The following is a 24478-nucleotide window of genomic DNA, read 5'->3' as shown; positions in this document are numbered from 1 at the left end:
GGTCGAGAAGCGATCCGAAACCCCGAAATAACCTGAGTTAGAGAGTGGTCATAATCGCACCTTCTAAAGACGCCAGATAACACATCGAGTTCTTAGTGGTCCCTCGCCAGTCCAAAAACTGACACACAGAGGGACCCAGAACAAAGGGACCATTGATTCTCTCGTGAGACCCCTACCCTAGCCTCTCGAACGGAGTGCCCTCATCTGCTTCATATTTTTTGGTTGTTTAATTGTTTATGTTTTATACCTTCACGCATTGTTTGTTCGATTGAATTGGCCGTAGTCACGTCTATGAGCGAATGTCGGTAATACATTTGCATTTATATTGTATGCTGGTAGGCTGTATACGCGACTGCCTAGTGCCTAAGGCCTTCCTATAATACTGTGGCGTAGCCTTTTTTACCTTTTGTCAAAGGAAAAGCCTAATTTCAATTTGAATATTATCAAAGAAAAAAAGTGCTTTGGTCATTTTTCATCGAATAGATTCGTTAGAGATGTACATTATTAATTAATCTACAAATTCTTTGACTATATTATATTACATTAGTAATATCAAACTGAATGTTTTTTATCTAAATTAAAATACGAACGGCAGATCTTCAGTAAGTACGCGATCTAAAAGCTACGATTTGTCGTCAACTCGACAAGACGTATCCGTTTTGAAATTTGAAAGATTAATATCTAAATCAGATTGCGCAGTTCAAAATGTCTCATTAAGCATGAATAAGCGTTTTTTAGTCATAGATAAATAAATATACCTTATCGAATTCCATATTATAATATATTTATATTTTTTTATTTTATTCAAACGACAGCCGATTCTTGTCGTTTATAGGAGAATTAAAATGAAATTCATATGTAATAGAATTTTTTTTTATAAAGAAAATAAGAATAGTCAAAACGCTAATTCCATAGACAAACGTTTGTTAGAAAATTTAATTTAAATCTTAAAATTAAAACAAACAATGATTAACTAATTTGCATTCCCGAGTAATCGAGTAAACTAATCAATTCGTTTTTCATTGCTCGTTTTAGAATCGGATGCGGAAAATTTATATTTGTCATTTTTAAGACAAAATCGAGACTTGTATCGATGTTTAGAGGTCGGCCGCGCCAATGATTGTGTGAATCTAATTGCTTTGTTCGCACTTCGCTCATTGACATTTCTTCGCGGCAGCAAATTAGCAGACGTGTTAGAATATGCGTGCTTTTAATTTATAATGGAAATATACCTCGAAATTTAATCTCTGGATAAAAGACAAAATGATAATCTTATATATAAAATTCTCGTGTCACAATGTTAGTTACCATACTCCTTTGAAACGGTTTGATGGATTTTTATGAAATTTTATATGCATGTTCAGTAGGTCTGAGAATCGGCTACTATCTATTTTTCATGCCTCTAAGTTATAAGGGTTGTTCACCCCTAACATTTATTTTTTATTTTTTGGACAATTTTTTTTTTTTATAAAGAGTCATTATGTGGTTGAATGTGGTTTTGTTATTTTTTATTTGTTCTACACTAGAAATTCCCTAGAAATCTTATACATATATGGCAAAACAACGTTTGCCGGGTCAGCTATTATTCTATAACTCTTAATAGAACTGAAAGAAATGTGACATGAATTTATTTCCGTTGCGTCACAAAAAAATAAATCAACTTTGTTCTTTTTCATTTCGTGATTTATATTTTTTTATTTCCGAGGTTAATGACCCTTATTTGTAGTCTTCAGAACCCTTATTAAGTAGTATACTAGGTTTGTGTTAATTTTGAGTGAACGCAGTCACGCCATAGGTAAATGGCTACTTATTAGATACGTATATTATTATAGCTCAGTAATAGTGTGTTAAATTTTATACCGCATAACCTAAGTCTAAAAACCGCTAGCTTAGAAATCTTTATAGGTATAAAGGTATGAATTTAAAGCCAAACGACAATTAATATATTCGAATAATAATATTCGAAAAGAAACAAAACACGATTCTATTTAAGAATGTAAAGTTTTTGGTTGTAAACCTATTTAAACAAAGCACACCCTATTTAAGCTTAGCATTATTTAAGTCGATGTACTTTCTAATTATACCTTGTATTGTTTATGTTCGAACATGAAAATAAAACATAGAGTTAAACTTAATTTGTCATTTCATAATACCATAGTGAAAGCCGCGTCGAAAGTGTTTTCTGCAAAAATGAAATTCATCATTATTAAATGCACAGATAAAATTCTGTGAACCTTTTGTGTTTGGAATTAAAATAAACCGTCAATTAAATTCTTATGGTATACTCTGATGTCTTCTGATTTCGGTTATGTGGATTCGTTTAGCTTCTAAGAAAATAAGAAACATAACATGTGTTTTATTTGGAAACAAACAAGCATTTAAGTTTGTTCTTTGTAAAAGGTGTATTTCTTTTACGTTTTGTGTTATGCATATTATGACGCTATTAAGTATTATTAAGCAGAATTCTTTTGAGTGTTTTACATATTATCGAAATAAAATAAGCCGGTATGGCGATAAAGTAATGTATTAATGCGTCATACCACTGTCACATATTTTCTTGGAGTGCAGAGAGTACGCGAGCCGGTCAGTGCGCTAGCGTTATTCAGGAAAATAGGCCGCCTATCTGGCAGCCTTTGCCTGACGTGAAATAGAAAACATCGAAATATTAAAAATAGTTCGAATATGTACATATTTTGAAGCACGAGAATTTCTCTGGCCGAAAAGGGCGTTTTTTTTTTAATTTTCGTGAAACACCTATGTACCGTACCTACTTGTTCAATCTTTTTGGTGAGTTTTGTATTATTTATGCGAATTGTGTATTATTTTCAATTAACTTTAATCTGTACATAGTCTTGCCTTTTATATTTTTAAAATGTTTGTGCAGTAAAATAAATTTAATGCAATGCAATATATATAATGAAGACGATCGTAAAATGAGTATAAAATTAGACGTAAAACTGAAAGAAATAACTTTGTATGCCTTGCTATGAACAGGAGCCTGTTTGTATGTTTTAAGTTGAACAGCTACCATAACATAATATTAATATCATTCGAATTATATACAGACTGTATCATCAAATCTATAATATATGGAAATAAAAATACCTATGATACAAACTACATAGTTACGACTCTTATCAGAGCATATATTTAATAAGTATGTATAACTTTACTGGTTTCGTATTTTCTCTCAAAATACTGAGGCTACCCTCAAATTTTAATAAAAGATTTATGCCCCTCTTACAGTAAAACAGTAAAATTTTGTACATATTATGCATATTTGCTACTCGCACAAAGAGAACTCTTTTTAATGATAACTTTTTTAAGATAATTAAGTACACAAAGAACAGTAAAAGTGACCGATAATAGCCCGTTGCCCTAAGCAAGAGGTATCGTAAAATTCCATTGCAGTTATAACAATGAATGTTGCAACTATAAACGATCAACGTTCATACCTAAACACTTCTGTAAATATTAAAGCCGTTTGACTTTATTTCTTTGCCTATTTTTGATTTGACTTTGACGTCTGCGACATCTTCGTGGCCTTGACAAGTTAATTGATGAATTAATATCCAAAAATATATATTTTGAAGCGATTGGCCTTTTTTGTCGATTTTTACTAATATTAAAACATGTTGTACCTATAATCAGTGGTGGATTTACACTAGGGGCAGTCGGGGCAATTGCCCAGGGCGGCAAAATTTTTAAAGTAAAAATTTTGTTTATAGGCTTGTCAAGATTGCTCAATATAATTAATTAATTCTAATATATAATAATTTTTTAATTGATAATTCAAGAAATTCAATCCATTGGATCCATTATTTGTGTATAATCGATTTTTTATTTTCTTTAATTAAAGAAATTTATGTAATTTATGTAAATGTACGTTTTTTTTATGCAATTTATTTATCAGCCACCTTTAGTCCAAATTCATAATTGTTAGGAAAAAAACAAATATTTATTTATGTTTTTGGGATATATGACATATGATAAAGTTTCCGCAATAAATTAAAGTTATTTTAATTTTGAAAAATAAAATATAAAAACTATAAGTTTAAGTAAAATTCCAGTATTGGGGCGGATTTTTTTACGGTGCCCAGAAGCGGCATTAAGTTTAAATCCGGCCCTGTATTTTCTATTTATTTACTGTTAAAAACGAACCTGATCAAAATACTAGTGTCTAGTTTCGTGTAGTTACTGTGTTAATTGCCCTAATACCTATCCATCAAATTGAATTTACAACCGCCTAATTATTCAATTTATGGGGGTCCGCGATTATTGTAGTTAAAATACAATTATTTGTTTATCAATCGGATTAGTTATCATAAATATATGTTTATCTTGCAGAACCAGAGATAAGTTAGTGAAAAATAAATATAGAGTCGAAATAATTACCGTATTAACATTATACGAGAAAACAATGCACTTATAAACCGTGAAACGTGTGTTATCTAACATTTTGTGCTAGGCACGGTTTTATTCTATAATATTCTTTATTCGGAGCGTTACAGATAATAATAAGCATACTAGATTAACTAGATAATGTGTCGTTTTTGTCTTACCCATTTCTGCCGCAGGACATTAAAGGTTAGCTCGAATGAAGGTTCGAAATGTTCGAATGAATGTTTCTCATAGTGCCAACGAACGTCAGTCCACGCTGTGCGTTCAATTGCATCAGTTCTAGGCCAATTTTTAATTCTTAACAAGATGATTATTACGACTAAATAGCTTGATACCTGGATGCTTGATTATGGTAACCAAAATGTTCTATTTACAACAAAACATGGAAATCCTATCGTATACAATTAGCTCTAATGATGAGAAATATTTATTTAAATATACACATCCAATTTATTATGATATTATAATTACACTGAACAATAGTTATATTGTTCGTAATATTTGTTCATAGAGATTTAACACCTGCCAATACTCTTTACACTTTTCAAGGTGAATAACTAATTATTATTCGTAAACGAACATTTAAGTTATTATCTCCATATTATATATGTATGTCTTTCGATGTCCATAGTACATATAATGACATAAACAAGTTCGTTAAATCATTCGTTGTCGTTTAGTAAAAATTTTAGTATTTTTTTTTTGTGGGAACCGAAAACCTAGAGATAAATAATTGTGAAGAGCTCACTTTAACACAAAATCCCTTTGTATAATGACTGATACCTAAAAACAAGGTTACGTAAAGCACATAGCAACCCATTTTTGTTAATGTTCTTAAAATAAAAAACAAAAGTAGAAAAAAAAATCTTTCACTGTTCAATCTGGGGTGTATTTCTTTTATTTAGATATTTTAATGTCAAAATCGAAGGCTTTTTTACATTGCTTTGACGGGTGAATGAGCTCACGGCCTACGTCGTTTTTTGGCGGTTACCGGAGCCCGTACCTAATAAACATGAACAAAAACTAAAATGCTATCACCCACCTTGAGACATGCTGTCCCACCCTTCAAACTGGCATGCGTTACCTTTTCGTAGCTGAAATAAGCACGGTAGTGGTGGTTAGTACTATACCCATGTGGGCTCACAAGATGTCCCACCACCAGTGGAACCACGCAAATCATAATTTTGCGAGTTTCATTTCTATTACACGCATTGTTAAGTACATATTTCATTACAAAACTTGCTATATATATGTCTGCGGGTTTTGTACATCGGCACAGTCGTATCGCCCGATACGAATGAACTGGTCCGCTTATCCTTTAGGCCATGACAACTTCTTTTTTTGTTTTGACACTTATAGTTTTTCTGTTTTGTTGAAATTGGGCAGTAAACGTCTCAGCATCTGTCCAGTTCAAGATATGTTTTCATTCTTTCATTGTAATAAAACATACCAAATAGGGCAATTGTAAATGAAAACGCATAAACTTTGTTTATTATTAACGTACGACTTTAATTTATTTTTTTAATGGCCAATTGTTTCAATATAATCGATGTCATAAATTCAATATGATCTATTGTGATCTCGATGGAAAACAAATGATTTTTTTTTTTTTTTTTCCTAAGCTGATAGCCCTAGCGGCTATGTCAGCGTAACCCTAACTTTAGTAGGTGAGCTCACGGGGCTCAAACCTGACGATGTTGCTAACACGAACCCTAGCAAGAGCCGTGCTTCGCAGAATCTACCACCGGATCGGAAACGCGACCCACTGAGAAGATCCGGCGAGAAACTCAGTGGGCTGTGTCTGAGAGTTAATTTACTCGTCGAGCCCTTCGTCGCAAGCGACGGGTTCGACGAGAACGGTGACCGGTGCTTGAAGTACCTAAAAGCACCGTTAGTGGATCGGGAGGATCCGAGATGACGTGTTTTGGGCGACGTCGACTGCTTTCCATTCTGTCCGCAGGATCGGGAATGTAGTTACCGGCGGCCACGATGAGAGGGTTCTCGTGTCGTGCCGCTTTATCGAAGTGGCGCATGGATGCCGACTGAAGATACTTACTGATGGACTCTAAGTCCAGGTCGTCATGGAGGTCGACGTTCCTGACGAACCACGGGGCTCCGACGGCTATCCTGCAAAAACGGGATTGAATAATTTGAAATGATTTTAAGTGTATGCGGGCCGCGTGAGCTAACACTACACTTGCATAGGTCATGATGGGGCGTATGCAAGTTTTGTAGAATGTCACCTTATTTCTAAGGGACATTTTACTTCTCCTACATATCATCGGGTAGAGTCGGAAAACAAATGAAGCTTGGTCTTCCATTTAATAGCTATAGATATTAAGTACGGATACAGTTGTTGGACGATATCAAACCTGCGACCATAAATGAGTTCGTGCTCAGATATTTCCTATTTCTCAGGTAAACTTAATTTTGTACGTATCATGATTTGTTCATGAGTTTTCAGGGCTAACGTATGTTTTAGTGAGTTTCTACATCCTTAAAGTTGGTATGTTGGTATTCTATACGAGTTTCTGAATTTTTCCTTTCGTGGCTAAATCTTTTGGATTGCATGTACATTAGTAATAAAAAACATTAAAAATTATTGTTGATCAAAAATAAATTTTATTTTGTTGAACAATCCGCCGTGTCGAACGAAGCAATGTCAACGAACTTTTGAATTTGGCAACAACTCTTTAGGCAGGTTTTGACGAACCCTTTTGCATATTTTACACACGCACAGAGAGAGAGAGCGCGCGAGAGAAAACATCATTCTTTGATCGTAAATTAGTCCTTCGTACGGGAATGTGGTTTCATAATTGACAGTTTTTTTTTGCTAACTGGATATAAGAAGTACCCACACCGTGATTCAAAGAATGCGTAGCTCCAACTTTCGTAATTACGGACGTCTAAGACGTTATTCGGTCACTTTTGAATAGTGTGTTAATTCGCTGGCTACTATCTAATCTATTATAGAGTTGCCCTATGTTGTCTATGAATTGCTAAACTTGGTATTCTGTTTTAGCACACCAAAGGTTTCTATCTCAAAAACAAGATTCGATAGTCGCAGAGTGATTATTTTATTGTGATGATTTAAATAAATCGTTTTTTAACTATTTTAAGCGATAGCGATAGTTGAAAAAAAGTACATTTTGACATTTACGTTTCTTTGCACGCAGAAATAATTTTTATAGTATTTTGATGCAGCCTATATGTTGAATAGGGATGTTAATTTATAACCAAACAGTTACAGTCTAAATTGAATAAAACTTTCTTGTTGATTTCTAGTTTGGATTGATAGCAGCTGCTAGAGACGTAGACAATGGGTAGGTACAGTTAAATTGGTTATCTACAAAACAATTATAATTACATATCTTCAGAGCATATCTACAAGAAATCTAATCTCATTTTCTTAGTACATAGAATGATAACATATCGTAATTTCACAAATATAATTTTCGGTCATTTTTTAATAAGGACAGAAGATAAACGGTGCTGTTGCAATAAAAAATCCTTTCTGTAGTAGATTAGGCCTAACAATCTGAAACACTATATGATTGACAATTTTGTTTTTATTACAATAGTTGAGGAGGCAAGCTCATTCGCCCATCTGGTGTAACCTTATTATTTCCAGTCTATTTATTTAAATACATATATATATGATATTATAATTATTAATGTAATATATATTATTAATTATACAATGTTATAAAAATTAATAAACAATAATAGATTGCAAATGGTGGCAGTGTTTACAACTTACAACACAAGTCGCCAGTGGTTAGAGCTCCAGAGTGAGAAACCTCCTCTTGATACGCGCCGTGCCAAGGATAACTGTTTCCTGCAGCAAACCCCTAGCCCTGGATAAATAAAGTTTCTTAAGAATTTAATAGAAACTTTTCGCTACCAAACCGCCGACACAACTATCGAGATAATGATGGCTGAATCAACGTGCCGCGTGGCATTAGTCTCGTGGGCCTGGTCCCATTAATCTTACCATTACGAAGTTGATAGGCATAGAGACTTATCAGAGCTGGGGAAACACTAAGAGTATTAATTCCGAAACTATAAACTGATAGTCGATTTATTATTAAGCGAAGGAACGATAAAACGATTCAAGGAAGTTTATCTTTAAGTAAATATTTTCAGCAAACAGGTCTAGACTCATTGATAGCTGTGCTAGAAATTATTTCTCATACTATGTATTTCGATTATGTAGCTTAGATCATAAAAAATAAAAATCTGCTTTATTTATGAAAACACTTTCGCCACCGAAAACTGTCATCAAACAACGCGGATACACTTCGTCCGGGCGGAAACGGATGTGAGAAAGGTCGGCTTGTCACATGCTGGTATATTACACGACATCATTATTCCTCAGTTAACTCTGCAAATTTATTTACCGGAAAAATTATTTGATGTTTTGCAATTAAAGACGACGAAAAGACATTTCGATCCTGAAAGAGCTCAACATCAAGGAGAGAATAGTCTCTCCTTGATGTTGAGCTCGACGATAGCGTCAACAGTCCAAATACGAATCCTCAAGTTCTTCGGGCACATCACTCGTAATGAGGACTCCATTGAGCGGTTGGTGGTGCAAGGGAAAGTCGAGGGCAAAAGATCTCGCGGACGATCTCCAACACGATGGACCGACCTCATAAAATCTGTGACTCACTCCAACATAAATGATTGCTCTCACTCTGCGAAACATCGTGCCACATGGCGTCGCATCGGGAGAGCATCGGTATCGCAGGATCCGACTGATGCATGACCACGACCACTCTGTCAAGAGTGTACGAATAGGAATTAAAGACGACGTCTCGATTGCATATTTTGAATGTTACATGTCGGATGTTTACTTGTGAATTCCTTTGCACTGTGACTAAGGCCATGAATCATAATTTTTTTTTTTTTTATTAAAAATATTTTTTCCATTTTGTTAATCTGTGTTGGATTATACAATCATGATAAAAGAATTCAATTCAATTTTTATTTGCAGTCCAAAGGCTACACTGTGAATCCAGTGTGACATTTCAAGCATTTGAGAAGAACCTAATGATAATCATGTAATTTCTACCAAAACGAATTAATGGTAATTAACGGTATCGAAAAAAAGACCTAGACTATAATGCTTATAACTATATAATATATGTTTTAATTAAGAGATCTTATAAGATTGTATAATGTCTACATAGATAAGAACAATGACGAAGGTTTGTCATAAACAGTGACAATAAAAAAATATTATGCCTGCAGTACAGACTATCTGATAATGTTTCGCATATGGAAAATTTCATTTTTTAGGTTTTTTAAACATTTTTCATTAAAATGGTTTTTCAGTAAACGCCCATTGATTTTCTTCTATTTTCTCACACAAATATTCTCCGAGATAATTAATAGCCCACTATTATTTATCTGAAGAAACACTAAAGCAAATCTGACCGCTCTACTAGAATTCAGGATGATCACTACTAATAACAATGTTATTATTAAAACCAACCTCAAGGCTTAATCATGCGTTTAATATTTATATTTTGACCGACAGTAGAAGCAGTAGTGCGTTTCAGTTTGAAGAGTGGGGCAGCCGTTGTAACTATACTGAGACCTTACAACTCATATCTCATGGTGGGTGGCGGCATTTACGTTGTAGATGTCTATGGGCTCCGGTAACCGCTTAACACCAGGTGGACCGGGAGCGCGTCCACCCAAATAAGCAATAAATAAAAAACAATTTATTGTTTTAATGTATGTAACATGTAAGATTCGGAAACTGAACATTACGCATTACGTGTTACACATACAATACACATTATCCAATTTAATTAATGACTTGTTTTACGCAATGTTTATGTGAGGACGTGCATAATTAGACACAGATTAGATGGGCTAAAACTCTTTATTTTGTAATTTAAATGAACACACAATAATACATTTTTTTATAGTCGTGACTGATTAGTTCGCACCATGGAGTTAATATGTACCTACAAATAAAATGTGTACAACTACAAACAAATAAAATGTAAAATACTAACTCTATGGTTCGCACAGACAGTCATAGATATGCGTTGCTCACGGTACTTTGCTTTATTAACAATTTACATTATATACTATCTTTTTCTCCACCTTATCCCACTACATGGGGTCGGCACAACAAATGTTTCTCTTCCATTCTCTTTTATCAGCTGTCATTTCAACACTCACTCCTCTCTCTCTCTCTCTCTCTTATATCGTCATTCACACACTCCATCCATGTCTTCCTCGGTCGACCTCTTCCCCCTCTACCTCGCACTACCATTTCCATACATCTCCTTGTCACATGCATCTCCTCTCTACGCATCACATGTCCATACCACGCTAACCGTCCGTTTTTTTATTTGTTGATTACCGGAGCTACTTTCATACTTCCTGATATTCTTTATCTTGTCCATTCTTGTCACTCCACACATCCATCTCAACATTCGCATCTATGCCGCATGCACTTCTCTTTCATGCTTTACTTTCGCCGCCCAACATTCAAATCCATACAGCACGACAAGTTTAATGATCGTTTTGTAAATTTTTCCCCTCGAGCTGAAGAGGCATTCTACGATCGCATGCTGTTGCAGAGACCTGTCGCCATTTCATATGTTTACATTACATACATACATATACATTAGATCAAAACATATTTTATTATTTTAAAAAAACTACTATTACAGTAAGTGGTATCCGAAGTCGGCAACACAGGTAATTTAAAATGCTATCTGCATTTATTACAAACAAAAAATAAATGCAAATATATAACCAAGTAAGTGTAACTTGGATTTAAGGAAAGATTCTGGGCCAAATAGGTTTAGGTCGATTATTTTAGCAATAAACAACTCAAAGAATCCTCGAAATTGACGATACTAGAATAACATCATAATAGTAGGTAATTGTTGTATAAGGTTACCAAGGGAAACATTACCTAATATGTAATTAATATTCTAGTTGAAACTTTGTACGTATTATGTAAGTAGAGGTTTTATTGCAATCGTAGGTTTTGGTTCCGAGTCGTGTCTTTCACTTTCACCTTATAAAGCAGACTGCCCTTAAAGAAACTTAAGATACCTTCAGATTTCAGACAGAAATTCGAAGGTTCAATTAAAATAAACCATGATGATTTTTTTTTATTGCATAAATTCGTGGGCGGACTCACAGTCCACCTGGTGTTAACTGGTTATCGGAGCCCATAGACATTTACAACGTAAATGCAGCCACCCACCTTGAGATATGAGTCCTAACATCTCAGTAGTGTACAACGGCTGCCCCACCCTTCAAACCGAAACGCATTACTGCTTCACGGCAGAAATAGACCGGGTGGTCGTATCGACCCGTGCGGACTCAAAAGACGTCCTATCATCAGTAATCAACAGTATACTTTAACATTATTTATTATAATATACGTATATGGTTACTGTACATACCTATTATCGAATTATTATTGTTATAATAAAATTTTAATATCAGCTCATTAAGTGTTGGATAATAATAATTTATCAAAATAATGTCATAAAAATCGACGATAATTTTAATTAATCAATTTTACAAGAAGGACATGTAATAAAGTATGACAAAAACAATTATGGTACCACCCGTGAATCTCTTGCATGTTTGAATCGTTGTGTAAAAGCAAAAACTTACCTTGCAATCATTCCCAAACTTCAGGTCACTGACGTGTATATGATCAAAGGGCCAACCATTCCCGTGAAGAACAGTTTATTGTGCTTGGGTATTTAGTTTAACACATTCTATTATTTATTTAATGGGGGTCTCCTTTTGAGTATCAAATACTTGTATTCAGGGAACCGGCTATTCCTTTTTTTTCCCACATAAGCTGGTACACTAGGTGTTTGTGCCAGCGTAAGCGAGTAAGTAAGCTCACGGGGCTCTAACCAGAGGACTCCCCGCTATTCAACATCTTTAACCCAAATTTTTGATTATTTTCGACATCAAAACACAAAAACAAAGAAGAAACGATAAAATATAGTCACATCATCATAATCATATCACAATATATCAAACATAAAAGATCATTGCATACTAAAATTTAATGATATTCAGAAAACTTTAGGGAATCTCTTATTCGTTTTTATCATATCGAGGGGTGAATGATATTTCATTTAATACGTGACATTTATTTATCTTTGTAATTAAGGGTGCGTTTATTTGATATTACCATCAACAGCTCGATGTTTTAAATTGAACATCAATTATGTTTACTTCATTCAAATAACCGTATTTTTTTTGTCATGATATTTTTTCCAAACTTTAAACTTTAAATGGCTCTCCTGTATTTCGCTTAAAGCGAATAGCCTTTCAATCCTCGAAATATATCAAATCAAATCAAATCAAATCAAAAAATTTTTATTCAACCTAAATGAAAGTACATACTTGTTGAACGTCAAAAGAACTACCGCCAATTCACAAAAACTAGCCTCCGTCCTGAGAAGAATTGGCAAGAAACTCAGCGGGCACGTTTTTTTTTTTTTTTTTAATAAAAAAATATTTTTTATTAATTTTTTAATATTACATTTTTTTTTTAATATGAATTTTTTACAATGAGTATTATAACGTAACAATTACTACAATATTGAAATGCCCGGAGCGAGCAACTCATTCCCACTTTGTGCAATCTTCTAGATAATCATTGACTTTATAGTAAGCTTTATTGCACAGATGTTCTTTAACAGTTTTCTTAAACCTATGTATATGTAGGTTCTGAACATCTTGTGGGATTTTGTTGTACAGGCGCACAGACAAACACCCGAATGAATTTCGTATCTTATGTAACCTACTCATCGGCACAACAAGCTTGTGTTTGTTCCTAGTATTTCTATTATGTATGTCCGACTTTTTAGGAAACTCCTCAATATGTTTACGAACATACATCAAATTTTCAAAAATGTACTGGGATGGCATAGTGAGAACTTTAATTTCTTTAAATTTCTCCCTCAGGGATTCCCTTGAGTGCATGTTATAAATAGCACGTATAGCTCTTTTCTGCAGAATAAATATCATTTCTACATCGGCCGCATTGCCCCATAGCAAAATGCCATAGGACATGACACTGTGGAAGTAACTAAAGTAAACTAAACGAGCCGTGTCCGCGTTTGTTAACATTCTAATTTTTTTTACTGCGTATACTGCAGAGCTGAGCTTACTCGCCAATTTATGAATATGAGGTCCCCACTGTAGTTTGGAGTCCACTGTTATAACAAGAAATACGGTTGATTCAACAAGCTCCAATGATTCCTCAGAAACAATTACATCACTATCCACTTGTCTCACATTTAAAGATGGTTTAATACATTTTAAAGTAAATTTAATACATTTAGTTTTCTTACTATTCAATAATAGGTTATTGATACGGAACCAATGAACCACACACGAAATCACATCATTCACTTCGTCATAGACTTGTAATTGTCGTTTAATTTTAAATAATAAAGATGTATCATCTGCGAATAATACGACCTCGTGTCGGGACTCAATAAAACTAGGTAAATCGTTTATATATATTAGAAATAAAAAAGGACCCAAAATGGAACCCTGAGGTACACCCATTTTCAACAAGGTGCCTGAAGATCTAAAAATGATTTATGACCTATGGAAAAGACGCTATTCAGTGTTATCCACAGTAGTGCTTATTATGTATCACCCCGAAATCACATTCAAGGCAAAAGTGTTTGAGACGTATCAATTTTTGTTTTAAAAGCATAATATACTTTGTTTGCAGCAAAGCAAACAGTTTATGTAAATACATATGTAAAAGTTTGTGCTCTTATTATACTGGAAAATGCGAATTTAGATATGTATTTTATTTTTACTATCAAAATCGGACCAACGCGAGCTCACTTGGTTAGATATGAGGTTGCAGGAGATCCGAGAACAGGCAATGGGGAATCGGTTTGACATTATCGATGTTCGCAAAAGATACTAGCCAGTCATAGGAATATCAAAATCCATCACTAGTTATCGGTGATTGTCATAAAATATGTTTTAGATAAAGAGAATTCATCTCGAAATCGTCCACTTCAAAATCTAAGATTACTTTTGGTTAGCGATCTTCGAGTGCCACCGTGTTTTTTATTATTTTTACCCGCGCTTTATTCAAAATGTTCGGGTCGAATTTGTTGGGCGCCATGACGGTTCCGCTCTTCGGACCTCACGTAGTTGGAGGTTTGATTACAGCGAACATTATCACATCGATCGCAACGGTAAATAAGTTCCTTATTTTATTTTCCTTTTCACGCAAGTAATTCGAACTCGATTATCAAGTTGAAAAGGTTGTTCGTGGTCATAATTTCAGGCATCATGCTGCCACAAAGATCAATGACTTTACCAATGGATCTATAATCTGTACATAATAATATTTACTATTTCTTTTTGTTTTAATGAAAATGCGCATCTATTCTCGCGTACTTGATACTATAACCGATAGCAAAAACAATCCAAAAAAATTCGCTTTATGTGTTAAAGGTCAATAAAAATTCTATTTCAAGCTAATCCACTTCATTCAAATAAATTCATTCAATATTTAATTAAATTCATATACCATGTAACTTATGTAATTCAATGTTAACGTATTAATATCGAAATATTAATTGAAATTATTTGAAATATTTATATGATCAAAGCAGCGGTCAGCTCTGTTTCTTTTTTGGTCTTTTTTTTTCAAGACAAACTTTGAGTAATCGTCTCTAAAAAATGTTGCGAAATTGTGAATATCATTTTAACATAAAATAATCTGCTGTAAAAACACGATAACTTAAAGAAAACATTGAAAGTTGTAACGCTTTGAAACATGTATGTAGAACACATTTATCTCGATCGACAACTGATAAGAGATAACACACGAATTACGATATCTATGACAACATGACAATCCATGCTCTATATACAATATTACTTGTGTATGGAACTTATTTTGTTGATAAGGCACGATACGTAAAATACCTAATTTTGAAGGGTCAGCAAGAGTACAGAAACGTCCGCGGCGAATAGGTGCTAAAGACACCGGGCTTGGAAGATTCTGTGAAGCACTGCTTTTGCTATAGTATTAGAAAATTCTCTCAGATTGAACCCGTGATGAGCTCACCTACCCGTCAGCGTGAAGCTGGAATGACCTCATAAGCTAACAACAAATAAGTAGGGAAAATATGGTCCTACCGATATGATTCAGGACCATATCGGTAGGATTTTTGAAAATCTGAAAACTCAGCTTCCTCGATATATGTAGCTACCAAATATCGAATCCTTGGCTGAGTGACACGCTTATGGTAATGTTCCAGAGACATAAAGAAACTTTTTTTCTGCTTTGAATTCGAAAATTAACACATTTTATTGATTCATAAAGTTGTGTTGGAAAGCTGTTTTGTAGTAAGATTTTATAGCAATTGTTCTTAATCGCTTGATTAGGTTGCGGCTAGTGGAATGCAATCAAATAAAGCGGCCTAAATTCTAACTATCTCTTGAACAAGACGAGGTAAAATCAATTAGGTTTTACAAGTGTATTCCGATTTGGTATGTCTGCAGATTTTTAGTTATATCTTAGACATTCAGTGGGCCTTAGGTGTTTACTTCCTTAACGCTGTTTTGAGGTTTTACAAGTGTATTCCGATTTGATATGTCTGAAGATTTTTAGTTATATCTTAGACATTCAGTGGGCATCAGGTGTTTACTTCCATAACGCTGTTTTGCGGTTGGAAAACGACGGCTGAAAAAACAATCGACAGCTGTGTACATGATCTTCGTATTGGTGGGCCTCGAAATTTTTTTGGGTTTCGCTTTTAGCTGTGATCGTAATATGTTTTAGCTGTCATCTAGCAACATTTAATCTGTTTGTAGTTACCACGGAGATTAGTCGGCGAACAAACAAACCGCCATTACGGAATTTCGAAATGTCACATCGTGATTTTTTCTTCGTCATGGCTTCGTCTTGGAAATGTTCATGTTCTTAAGAATTCTGAATGAATATGTCTGTCTACGGACGGTGCGATTTGGCTACTCGAAACTGGTAAGATGGTAAGTCGGGTAGCTTCGTTGGTGGTTGGATCGCCAAACCGACCTTACAGATTTGCACGTGCAGAGCGTAATTCGCGCCTTTTGAGCTCTTCTAAATCTTGAGCTGAGTTTTTTTCTCAATGCATAAGATTCAAAAACCTTTCCTACATATATTATGAACAGTAAAATATTGTAATCACAGTAGGTATAACCTTTAAGCTTTCCTTAGCAGTAATACTTTTGTGAATCTTTTACTTAAGTAAAATGGTTGAAGCGATTCGAATTCATACTCAGATATTTTCGAAAATGTCCGTTTATATGCGACACTCAACTTCTCAACAGAAGCTGTTATTTCACCCAGTATCTTCTCTTCTTTTTTTACGCCAGTTTTTACGCCCTAATTGTTATGAAGGACTTCAACATGTCTCACGTTCACGTTCATACTGCATACGCAGAAGTCGGTAAATCACCTCTCGACGCAAAATAAACTTATGAAAGTGCGGTAGTAATGTGAAGAAATATGACAAAATTAGATTGTACCTGCATTTTCGCACATAATTTCGGAAATAACTTGTTTTTTTTTTAAATAATAAATACTTAGGCACTTATTCTTATGTATCCTAATACTTAAAATACTTAGAAATAACAGGATCAAAATTATTTAGTAGCCAAACACGCTGCTCACATCCATTAAATCGTATCTCATATATATATTTATATTAGCCTATAATCGTATATTTCGTTTGATCAGTAATATAGTAATTGTAAATGTAAAAATATAAAATTTAGGTTGTAAATTTTATTTTAGTTGGAATAACTAATGAATTAGCAAGCAATTTATCACAGATAATACACGTTATATTTAAGACAATTAATTACACTTATAACAATAATAATCTTCTTTGATGAATGTGAAATATAACAATCCCTTTGTGCAGAGCATAGATATGCGAGGTAACACGAGGCATATTATTTTGATAATGGGAATTTTTATTTATTAGTGTTTGTTCAGATTTTAATATTGCATAATGGTTCCCTTGACTATTTTGTATCATAGCTCGTAAAATGGTAGAGTCCCGGACCCGAGTCCATTGAGTTTTCAGTAAATTCTTATCATTTTACTGAGGACCGACTGACGTAACTCATTTTACCTCATCCAACCGTGCTGTGTGATATCATCTTCTTATATTTGTCCCATTTAGCTTTCCGAAATCTGAAATGGCTTAAACCTATTACTATAAAATGTTGCCATGTAAAGATGTATTGGCTATATTTTCTATACTCTTCTAATAGAAGAATTAAAAAAGCATTATGTCAGATTTGACAGCTTTGACACTGACAGTAAACGTCAAATGTATACCGATACCGTACCTACGTAGTAAATAAACTCATAGAAATGTAAGACAAATAAACTGTTTATTGACAAGGCTTTGTATTGTTAAAGGTGTTAGTAAATTTAGATTCAAAATGAGATCGTGCTTATTTCGAAAAAGAGGTAGTGATGATGAAAGGGAACCTTTGCTTCCCGCGATCCCTGTATCCGAATCAAGTTCAAATATCGAAAATGAGGTCAGTTTGATTGTTTAATATTAATTAAACAAATATTAATTAAACCCTTGTAGAAATAATATTTCTTATTTGCGTGTTTCGATCTACGTATAATGTAATATTAAGATTTGAGTGTTAGCCACATGGTTCTATTTTGTTTTTTTTTGCTATAATGGCACATAGCTTCCGAACATTACGATTAGAATTAAAGCTTATTTAATATGGGATTCCATAAGTTTCAATCATCATCGAACCAGGATCCGTGAAGTCGTTGTGGCCTAAAGGTAAAGACAGACGTCCGGTGCATTCGTATGTAGCGATGCACCGGTGTTCGAATCCCGCAGGCGGGTACCAATTTTTCTAATGAAATACGTACTCAACAAATGTTCACGATTGACTTTCACGGTGAAGGTATAACATCGTGTAATAAAAATCAAACCCGCAAAATTATAATTTGCGTAATCACTGATGGTAGGACCTCTTGGGAGTCCGCACGGGTAGGTACCACCACCCCGCCAATTTCCGCCGTGAAGCAGTTATGCGTTTCGGTTCGAAGGGTGGGGTAGCCGTTGTAACTATACTGAGATCTTAGAACTTATATCTCGAGGTGGGTGGCGCATTTACGTTGTAGATGTCTATGGGCTCCAGTAACCACTTAACACCAGGTGGGCTGTGAGCTCGTCCATCCATCTAAGCTATAAAAAAAAAAAAAAACCTGATGAGCAAGAAAGCATAATGTTCTGGTACCAAACAAAGACAAATGCACAATAATATTGTTCAGGATTAAAAAATTTACAATAAAACTGTTTATACGTCCCAGTCTAAATACGATAATTGTTATTGTTTTATTTCTTTACTGATAACCTGCTTATCTTTAATTATTATAGATATATAGTTGTTATGAATATAAAAAAAGAACCATTAATTAAATGACTTTCTGATACTATAAATCTTATGGTTATAAAAGATTATCCAAATTAAATTGGTTGCATTTACTTTTTAATTATTAGAGAAATTTTGATAAACAGGATGAGTATTGATTGATTACAATTTTTTTAAATTTTCATTGCATAAAACTTTAATTCTAATTGAGTTCCAGATAGGAACACTTGAAAATGACGATTATATCATATTAGATACATATTGTAGTATGTCACATGTTCTCATTATATTTTGACACTTGCAAAAAGAATTGTTGTAGCGAGACCGAAAATTGTAAGCAGAGAATTATTTACTTTATTGCTTATTTAGATGGACGAGCTCACAGCCCGCCTAGTGCTAAGTGGTTACTGGAGCCAATAGACATCTTCAACGTAAATGCGCCACCCAACTTGAGATATAAAGTTCTAAGGTCTCAGTATAGTTACAACGCCTGCCCCACCCTTCAAACCGAAACGCATTAAGGTTTTACGGCAGAAATAAGCAGGGCGGTGGTACCTACCCATGCGGAGTCAAGAGGTCCTACCACCAGTAATTACACAAATTATAATTTTGTGGGTTCGATTTTTATTACACGATGTTGTTTCTTCACCGTGGAAGTCAATCGTGAACATTTATCAAGTACGTATTTCATTAGAAACATTGGTACCTGCCTGCGGGATTCGAACACTGGTGCATCACTATATATGAATGCACCGGACGTCTTATCCTTTAGGCCACAACGACTTTTGTGTTCACATTGATGTGATTTACTGTGTAAGTTCTATTAATTTGAAGTTATAGCTAGAAGTAAGCTTCCTGAAAATATCTGGTAACCAATGTGAACACAAACCTATTGCAAACTTTATACACTTTACAGTTTGACAAATTAATGTTCAAGTCCAAGAGTGTTATAAAGCTTGAGATGAAAGACTTGTTTATCTAATAATATATTAATTCATTTGTTGCAGTGTGCTAGCGAGACAAACACAAACGGCAGGATGGCAAATCTCGGTGTCTCTCAAACAGAACTGGTTGCTCCTCGGGGAGATTCTGGTCGCAAGTTACCTCAATACATTGCTGCTTTAGCAGGTATAAAACAAGCACATTTTTGTAATAATTTTATCATATCAGGGAGTCACCTCTGAGAGTACTCCAGGAATTATTTGATGGCACCCTCTTTAATTTAACAGTACTAACTGCAGAGTTTTAGAAAGAGCAACATAATTTTCAAAATCAGCCTACACATTACAGAAAATTCAATGAACGTACAGAAAACAACAGTTAAACATAGAACCCCTAAAATACAAAATATAGAAAATTGTAGAAAAAATTCAGTATTGACTTTTTTTTTATTTAAAGCATAAGTGGGTCGACGAGCTCACGGCTCACCTGCTGGTAGGAGGTTACCAGAGCCCATAAATATCTACAAAATGCCGCCACCTACCTTTAAATATCTATATTCTATTCTAAGATCTACTAGGTACTCTATATTCTAAAGTCTAAATTTTTTCTTATTTTACAATTATTTTTACAGTTTAGGGTTTATATATATTTTTTAAATCACCTGGTATTTGTCTATTTCAGCTACCCTTGGAGCACTAGCTGCTGGAACAATGCTTGGTTGGTCTTCGCCAGTTGTGTTCAAAATAACACAACCAAACAATACAGACTACAATTTTGACATCAGCGAAACTGAAGGAAGCTGGATTGGGTCTGTCATCAACTTGGGTGCTGCTGCAATTTGTTTTCCAATTGGCCTGGTCATGGATGCTATTGGACGAAAAAAAACTATGCTGTTTCTCATCCTCCCGTTCACTTTGGGCTGGCTTCTTATAACTTTTGGTACAAGTGTCGGTATGCTCATAGGCGGAAGACTCATTACCGGTATTGCAGGAGGAGCTTTCTGTGTCACCGCACCGGCATACACTAGTGAAATAGCCCAAGACTCCATCAGAGGTACCCTAGGGAGCTACTTCCAACTGATGATCACAGTTGGTATTCTATTTGCTTATGCAGTGGGTAGTTACACATCAGTGTTCCTTTTCAATATTCTTTGCACTCTGATACCTATTGTCTTTGGTATTGTGTTCTTTTTCATGCCTGAAAGTCCAAAATTTTTGGTTGTAAAGAACAGAAACGATGAAGCTCGAGAAGCACTAATTAAACTACGCGGTACCAATTACGATGTTGACTACGAGCTGGACTCTTTGAAACTGAGCGCTGAAGAAGCACAGAACAATCCAGTTTCATTTGGATCAGCTATTACGAAGAAAACGTCTATTAAAGCGATAATAATTTGTTACGCACTTATGATATTCCAACAGCTCTCTGGTATAAATGCGGTCATCTTTAACACCTCATCGATTTTCGCTGCTGCCGGAGCCACAATCCCAGCCGCGATCGCGACCATTATCATCGGCGTCATCCAAGTAATCGCCACATTTGTATCCAGTTTGGTTGTGGACAAATTAGGCCGACGTATTTTGCTTCTCTTCTCCGCTTTGGTTATGTGCTTGTGTTCGACGGCTTTGGGGGTGTTTTTCTTCTTACAAAGTACGCACGGAGAAAATTCTGATATAGTTCAAAGTCTTTTCTGGTTACCTCTTTTGTCTTTGTCTCTTTTCATCATCGCGTTCTCGCTTGGTTTCGGTCCGATCCCGTGGATGATGGCTGGAGATCTCTGCAATATTGACATAAAGGCGTTCGTCGCCTCCACTGCCGGGACATTGAACTGGCTGCTTAGTTTTACGGTGACGAGCACCTTCCTTGCCTTGAATACTGCTATTGGATCTGGTCAGGTATTCTGGATGTTCGCAGGCATCATGTTGATTGGTTTTGTATTCATTTTCTTCGTAATACCCGAGACAAAAGGCAAGAGCCTTCAAGAAATTCAAGTGATGTTAGGAGCGACACCACAAGATAGAAACGTAGAAGACAAAAAGTGAACAGACTGACAAATATTTGTGTAAGACGCTCGATTAAGTTTGAATGTCGTGCTGTTTAATTGACAGTGTTTTTGACGTCACCCTAGTTCTTTGGTGTTTATGTTATGTAAGCAATATTTTCCTAACCAAAGAATGTACGTGTGTCAGGAATTTATTATTTATTTATATAAATATATATATGATTATTTATTACCGATGTTGAAATTGAAGTTGAGAATTTTGATTTTGCTGATTTTATTGTATCGCTTATGAAACGTACGAAGCATATTATAAAAACACAATTTTTAATATAGACGACGACCCTGTTATAATGATAACACTGCATGCACATGAGCTTAAATTTGGGTAAATTATCAGTGTTTAAATTTATTTTATCGAATTATGTGTATCCTTGTAAGCGGTGTGGATGTTTTTACCTTCATTAGGTATCGTTATCAATCTGATATTATTAAATATTTTAAAAACAAGGTACCTAAGTCTTAAAAGATGTAGCTTTACTTTTTTTTATTTTCCTAACGTGGCAGCTATTAATTTAAAAAAATATTGTTATGTTAAATAAAAATGGTATCTATGTATTTCTTAATGAGAAGGTATTTCGAGCATTATACGGAATATACAACTAATGTATATAGCAAGAGTAAAAGTGTATAGTAAACAATAACTAATATTATTACTAAATTGTAAGGTTTATAAATATACACCCAAAAAGTCACAGCCACAATTAATTTTTTCCGCGTGTTTTAAACCAGTTATTTTAAGGGATTTTATGACCTGTTAAATAGGCCCTTTAGGTCATATCTTATTGTAATTTATATTCATATTTTTATGAAAAAATGTATAGGGTGACATGAAATGAAGATAATTAATTTGCGACATTAATCAACTGTGATGAAATTAAATGAAATGAGATGATATGATATGGGATGAAATAAAATCTCAGTAAAATTGTGGTCATTTACTGAGATTTTTTCAGTGAACTTTTTGGAGGATCACAAGAAGTTACGTCCAGCGGCTTTGTTACATTTTCCCACATTTGTGCACTTTCACTGATATTAAACAGCTAATAAACCACAATTATTACACATTTAAATCTGAAGAAACAGTAAATAGACAAAATAAAACAAATCACACAACTTCACTCCTCGCGTTAAAAACTTTTTGGCGAGAACGCCAAAAAGTTTTTAAACCAATGTCATATTCCGTAAAACATTAAATTTTGTGCCATCTGTGGTGGTATAGATTGATAGTATCGGTTTTAAATGCCATTAAAATATTACTTTTGTAAATTAAATATATTATGTTAGTTAATTTAATTATGGAAGGGTTTAACAATTATTTATTTTATTAGAATTAAGAATAAAATGTAAATGAGACTTTTTACAGATTAAGATTTGTTTGATAAATTAACAATTTCTTTTTCTTCGCCGTCGTTTCATTCATTTGTCTATATTCAAAAGTAAATTATGTTCCTAATTAATTAATTAGTCTGATATTAATTTGTATGTAACAGATGCTAAAACAATTTGTAAATGAATATTTTGCGTCAAGAAACTCCTGTATATAATAATTCTAGCAGCAAGTTCTGCGAATATAATTGTATAATAATTGTAAAGGCAATAAAATGGTTTATTAGTATTGAATAAAATTGATATTATAATAAAGTTTGTTAATACTTACATCATTGCCAATTCATCGTATATCATTGTAAAGGTATTGCTTTAAGGCAAGAAAGGATAGGTAATGATTTCATTGAATTCAATCTAGCGCAAAATAGTAACTTAGTAACAACAGGGAGAGGCTAGGATGTGACTATGCCGTATTTTTCATACCATGGATACCTGCGTGCAGGAATGGCCAATTATGCCCAAAAAAAATTAATATTTAAATTTATTAAATTGTAAGTGAATGAATGATCTACGTTCATTCAAATTGATTGTTGATGATTGATTGGTTAATATAGATCATAAATTCGGCGCTTTTAGGCATAGATTATACACTTTATATTTGACTTTTAGGCCTCTCAAGCACTGGTCACCGTCCTCGTCGAACTCGTCGATTACGACGAAGAGTTAGATGAGCGCACTAACCCATAGACACAGCTTACTGAGTTTCTCGCCGGATCTTGTCAGTGGGTCGCGATTCCGCATTAGCAAATTCTCTCAGGTTGAGCCCGTGAGCTCTCCTGTCCGTACAAACGTAGCTGGATTTTTTTTATTGCTTAGATAGGTAGACGAGCTCACAGCCCACTTGGTGTTAAGTGGTTACTGGAGCCCATAGACATCCGGAAAGTTTTAGCAATATATTTATACTACATATTTTATACCATTCACGCCATAGTCGATGTTATATCGGCAGTCTGAGAATGTTTGTTCTTGAGATTGTTTTCTTGTTTTAAAGCACGGAGCAATATTACCTATAGTTTTTATACCTAAAAAAAACACGCTTTAATAGTACCTATTCCAACTAAGACCTGAATAATAAAAATCGTCGTGGCCTAAAGAATAAGACGTTCGGTGCATTAGTGTTGAGCGATGCACCGGTGTTTGAATCCCAGGCGGGTACAAATTTTTGTAATTAAATACTCAACAAATGTTCACGATTGACTTACGCGGTGAAGGAATAACATCGTGTACCTAATAAAA

At 34.3% G+C, this 24478-nt stretch overlaps 1 protein-coding gene across 5 annotated transcripts in view; it reads left to right on the top strand.

Annotated features, from left to right (window-relative positions):
* The window catches only part of nebu (solute carrier family 2 member nebulosa), a 55154-nt gene extending 31657 nt beyond the window's left edge, over positions 1-23497 (top strand). For 3 of the 5 annotated variants that reach the window (XM_089731138.1, XM_089731136.1, XM_089731137.1), the window contains exons 2-3: positions 19860-19980; positions 20476-23497. In XM_089731138.1, coding sequence (XP_089587264.1) covers positions 19860-19980; positions 20476-21836 — 1482 coding nt within the window. In that variant the 3' untranslated portion in view covers positions 21837-23497. Of the gene's footprint in view, positions 1-2579; positions 2788-17866; positions 17992-19859; positions 19981-20475 lie in introns of those variants that run through there. The other 2 variants (XM_089731139.1, XM_089731135.1) reach the window with 2 other exon arrangements.
* The last annotated feature ends 981 nt before the right edge of the window (positions 23498-24478 follow it).

Source organism: Bombyx mandarina, chromosome 11 (genome assembly GCF_030267445.1).
Source record: "Bombyx mandarina strain Sakado chromosome 11, ASM3026744v2".
In the NCBI taxonomy this organism is placed as follows: domain Eukaryota; kingdom Metazoa; phylum Arthropoda; class Insecta; order Lepidoptera; family Bombycidae; genus Bombyx; species Bombyx mandarina.
Note: the sequence above shows the minus strand (reverse complement) of the source record. Positions and strands in the feature narration are given on the sequence as shown.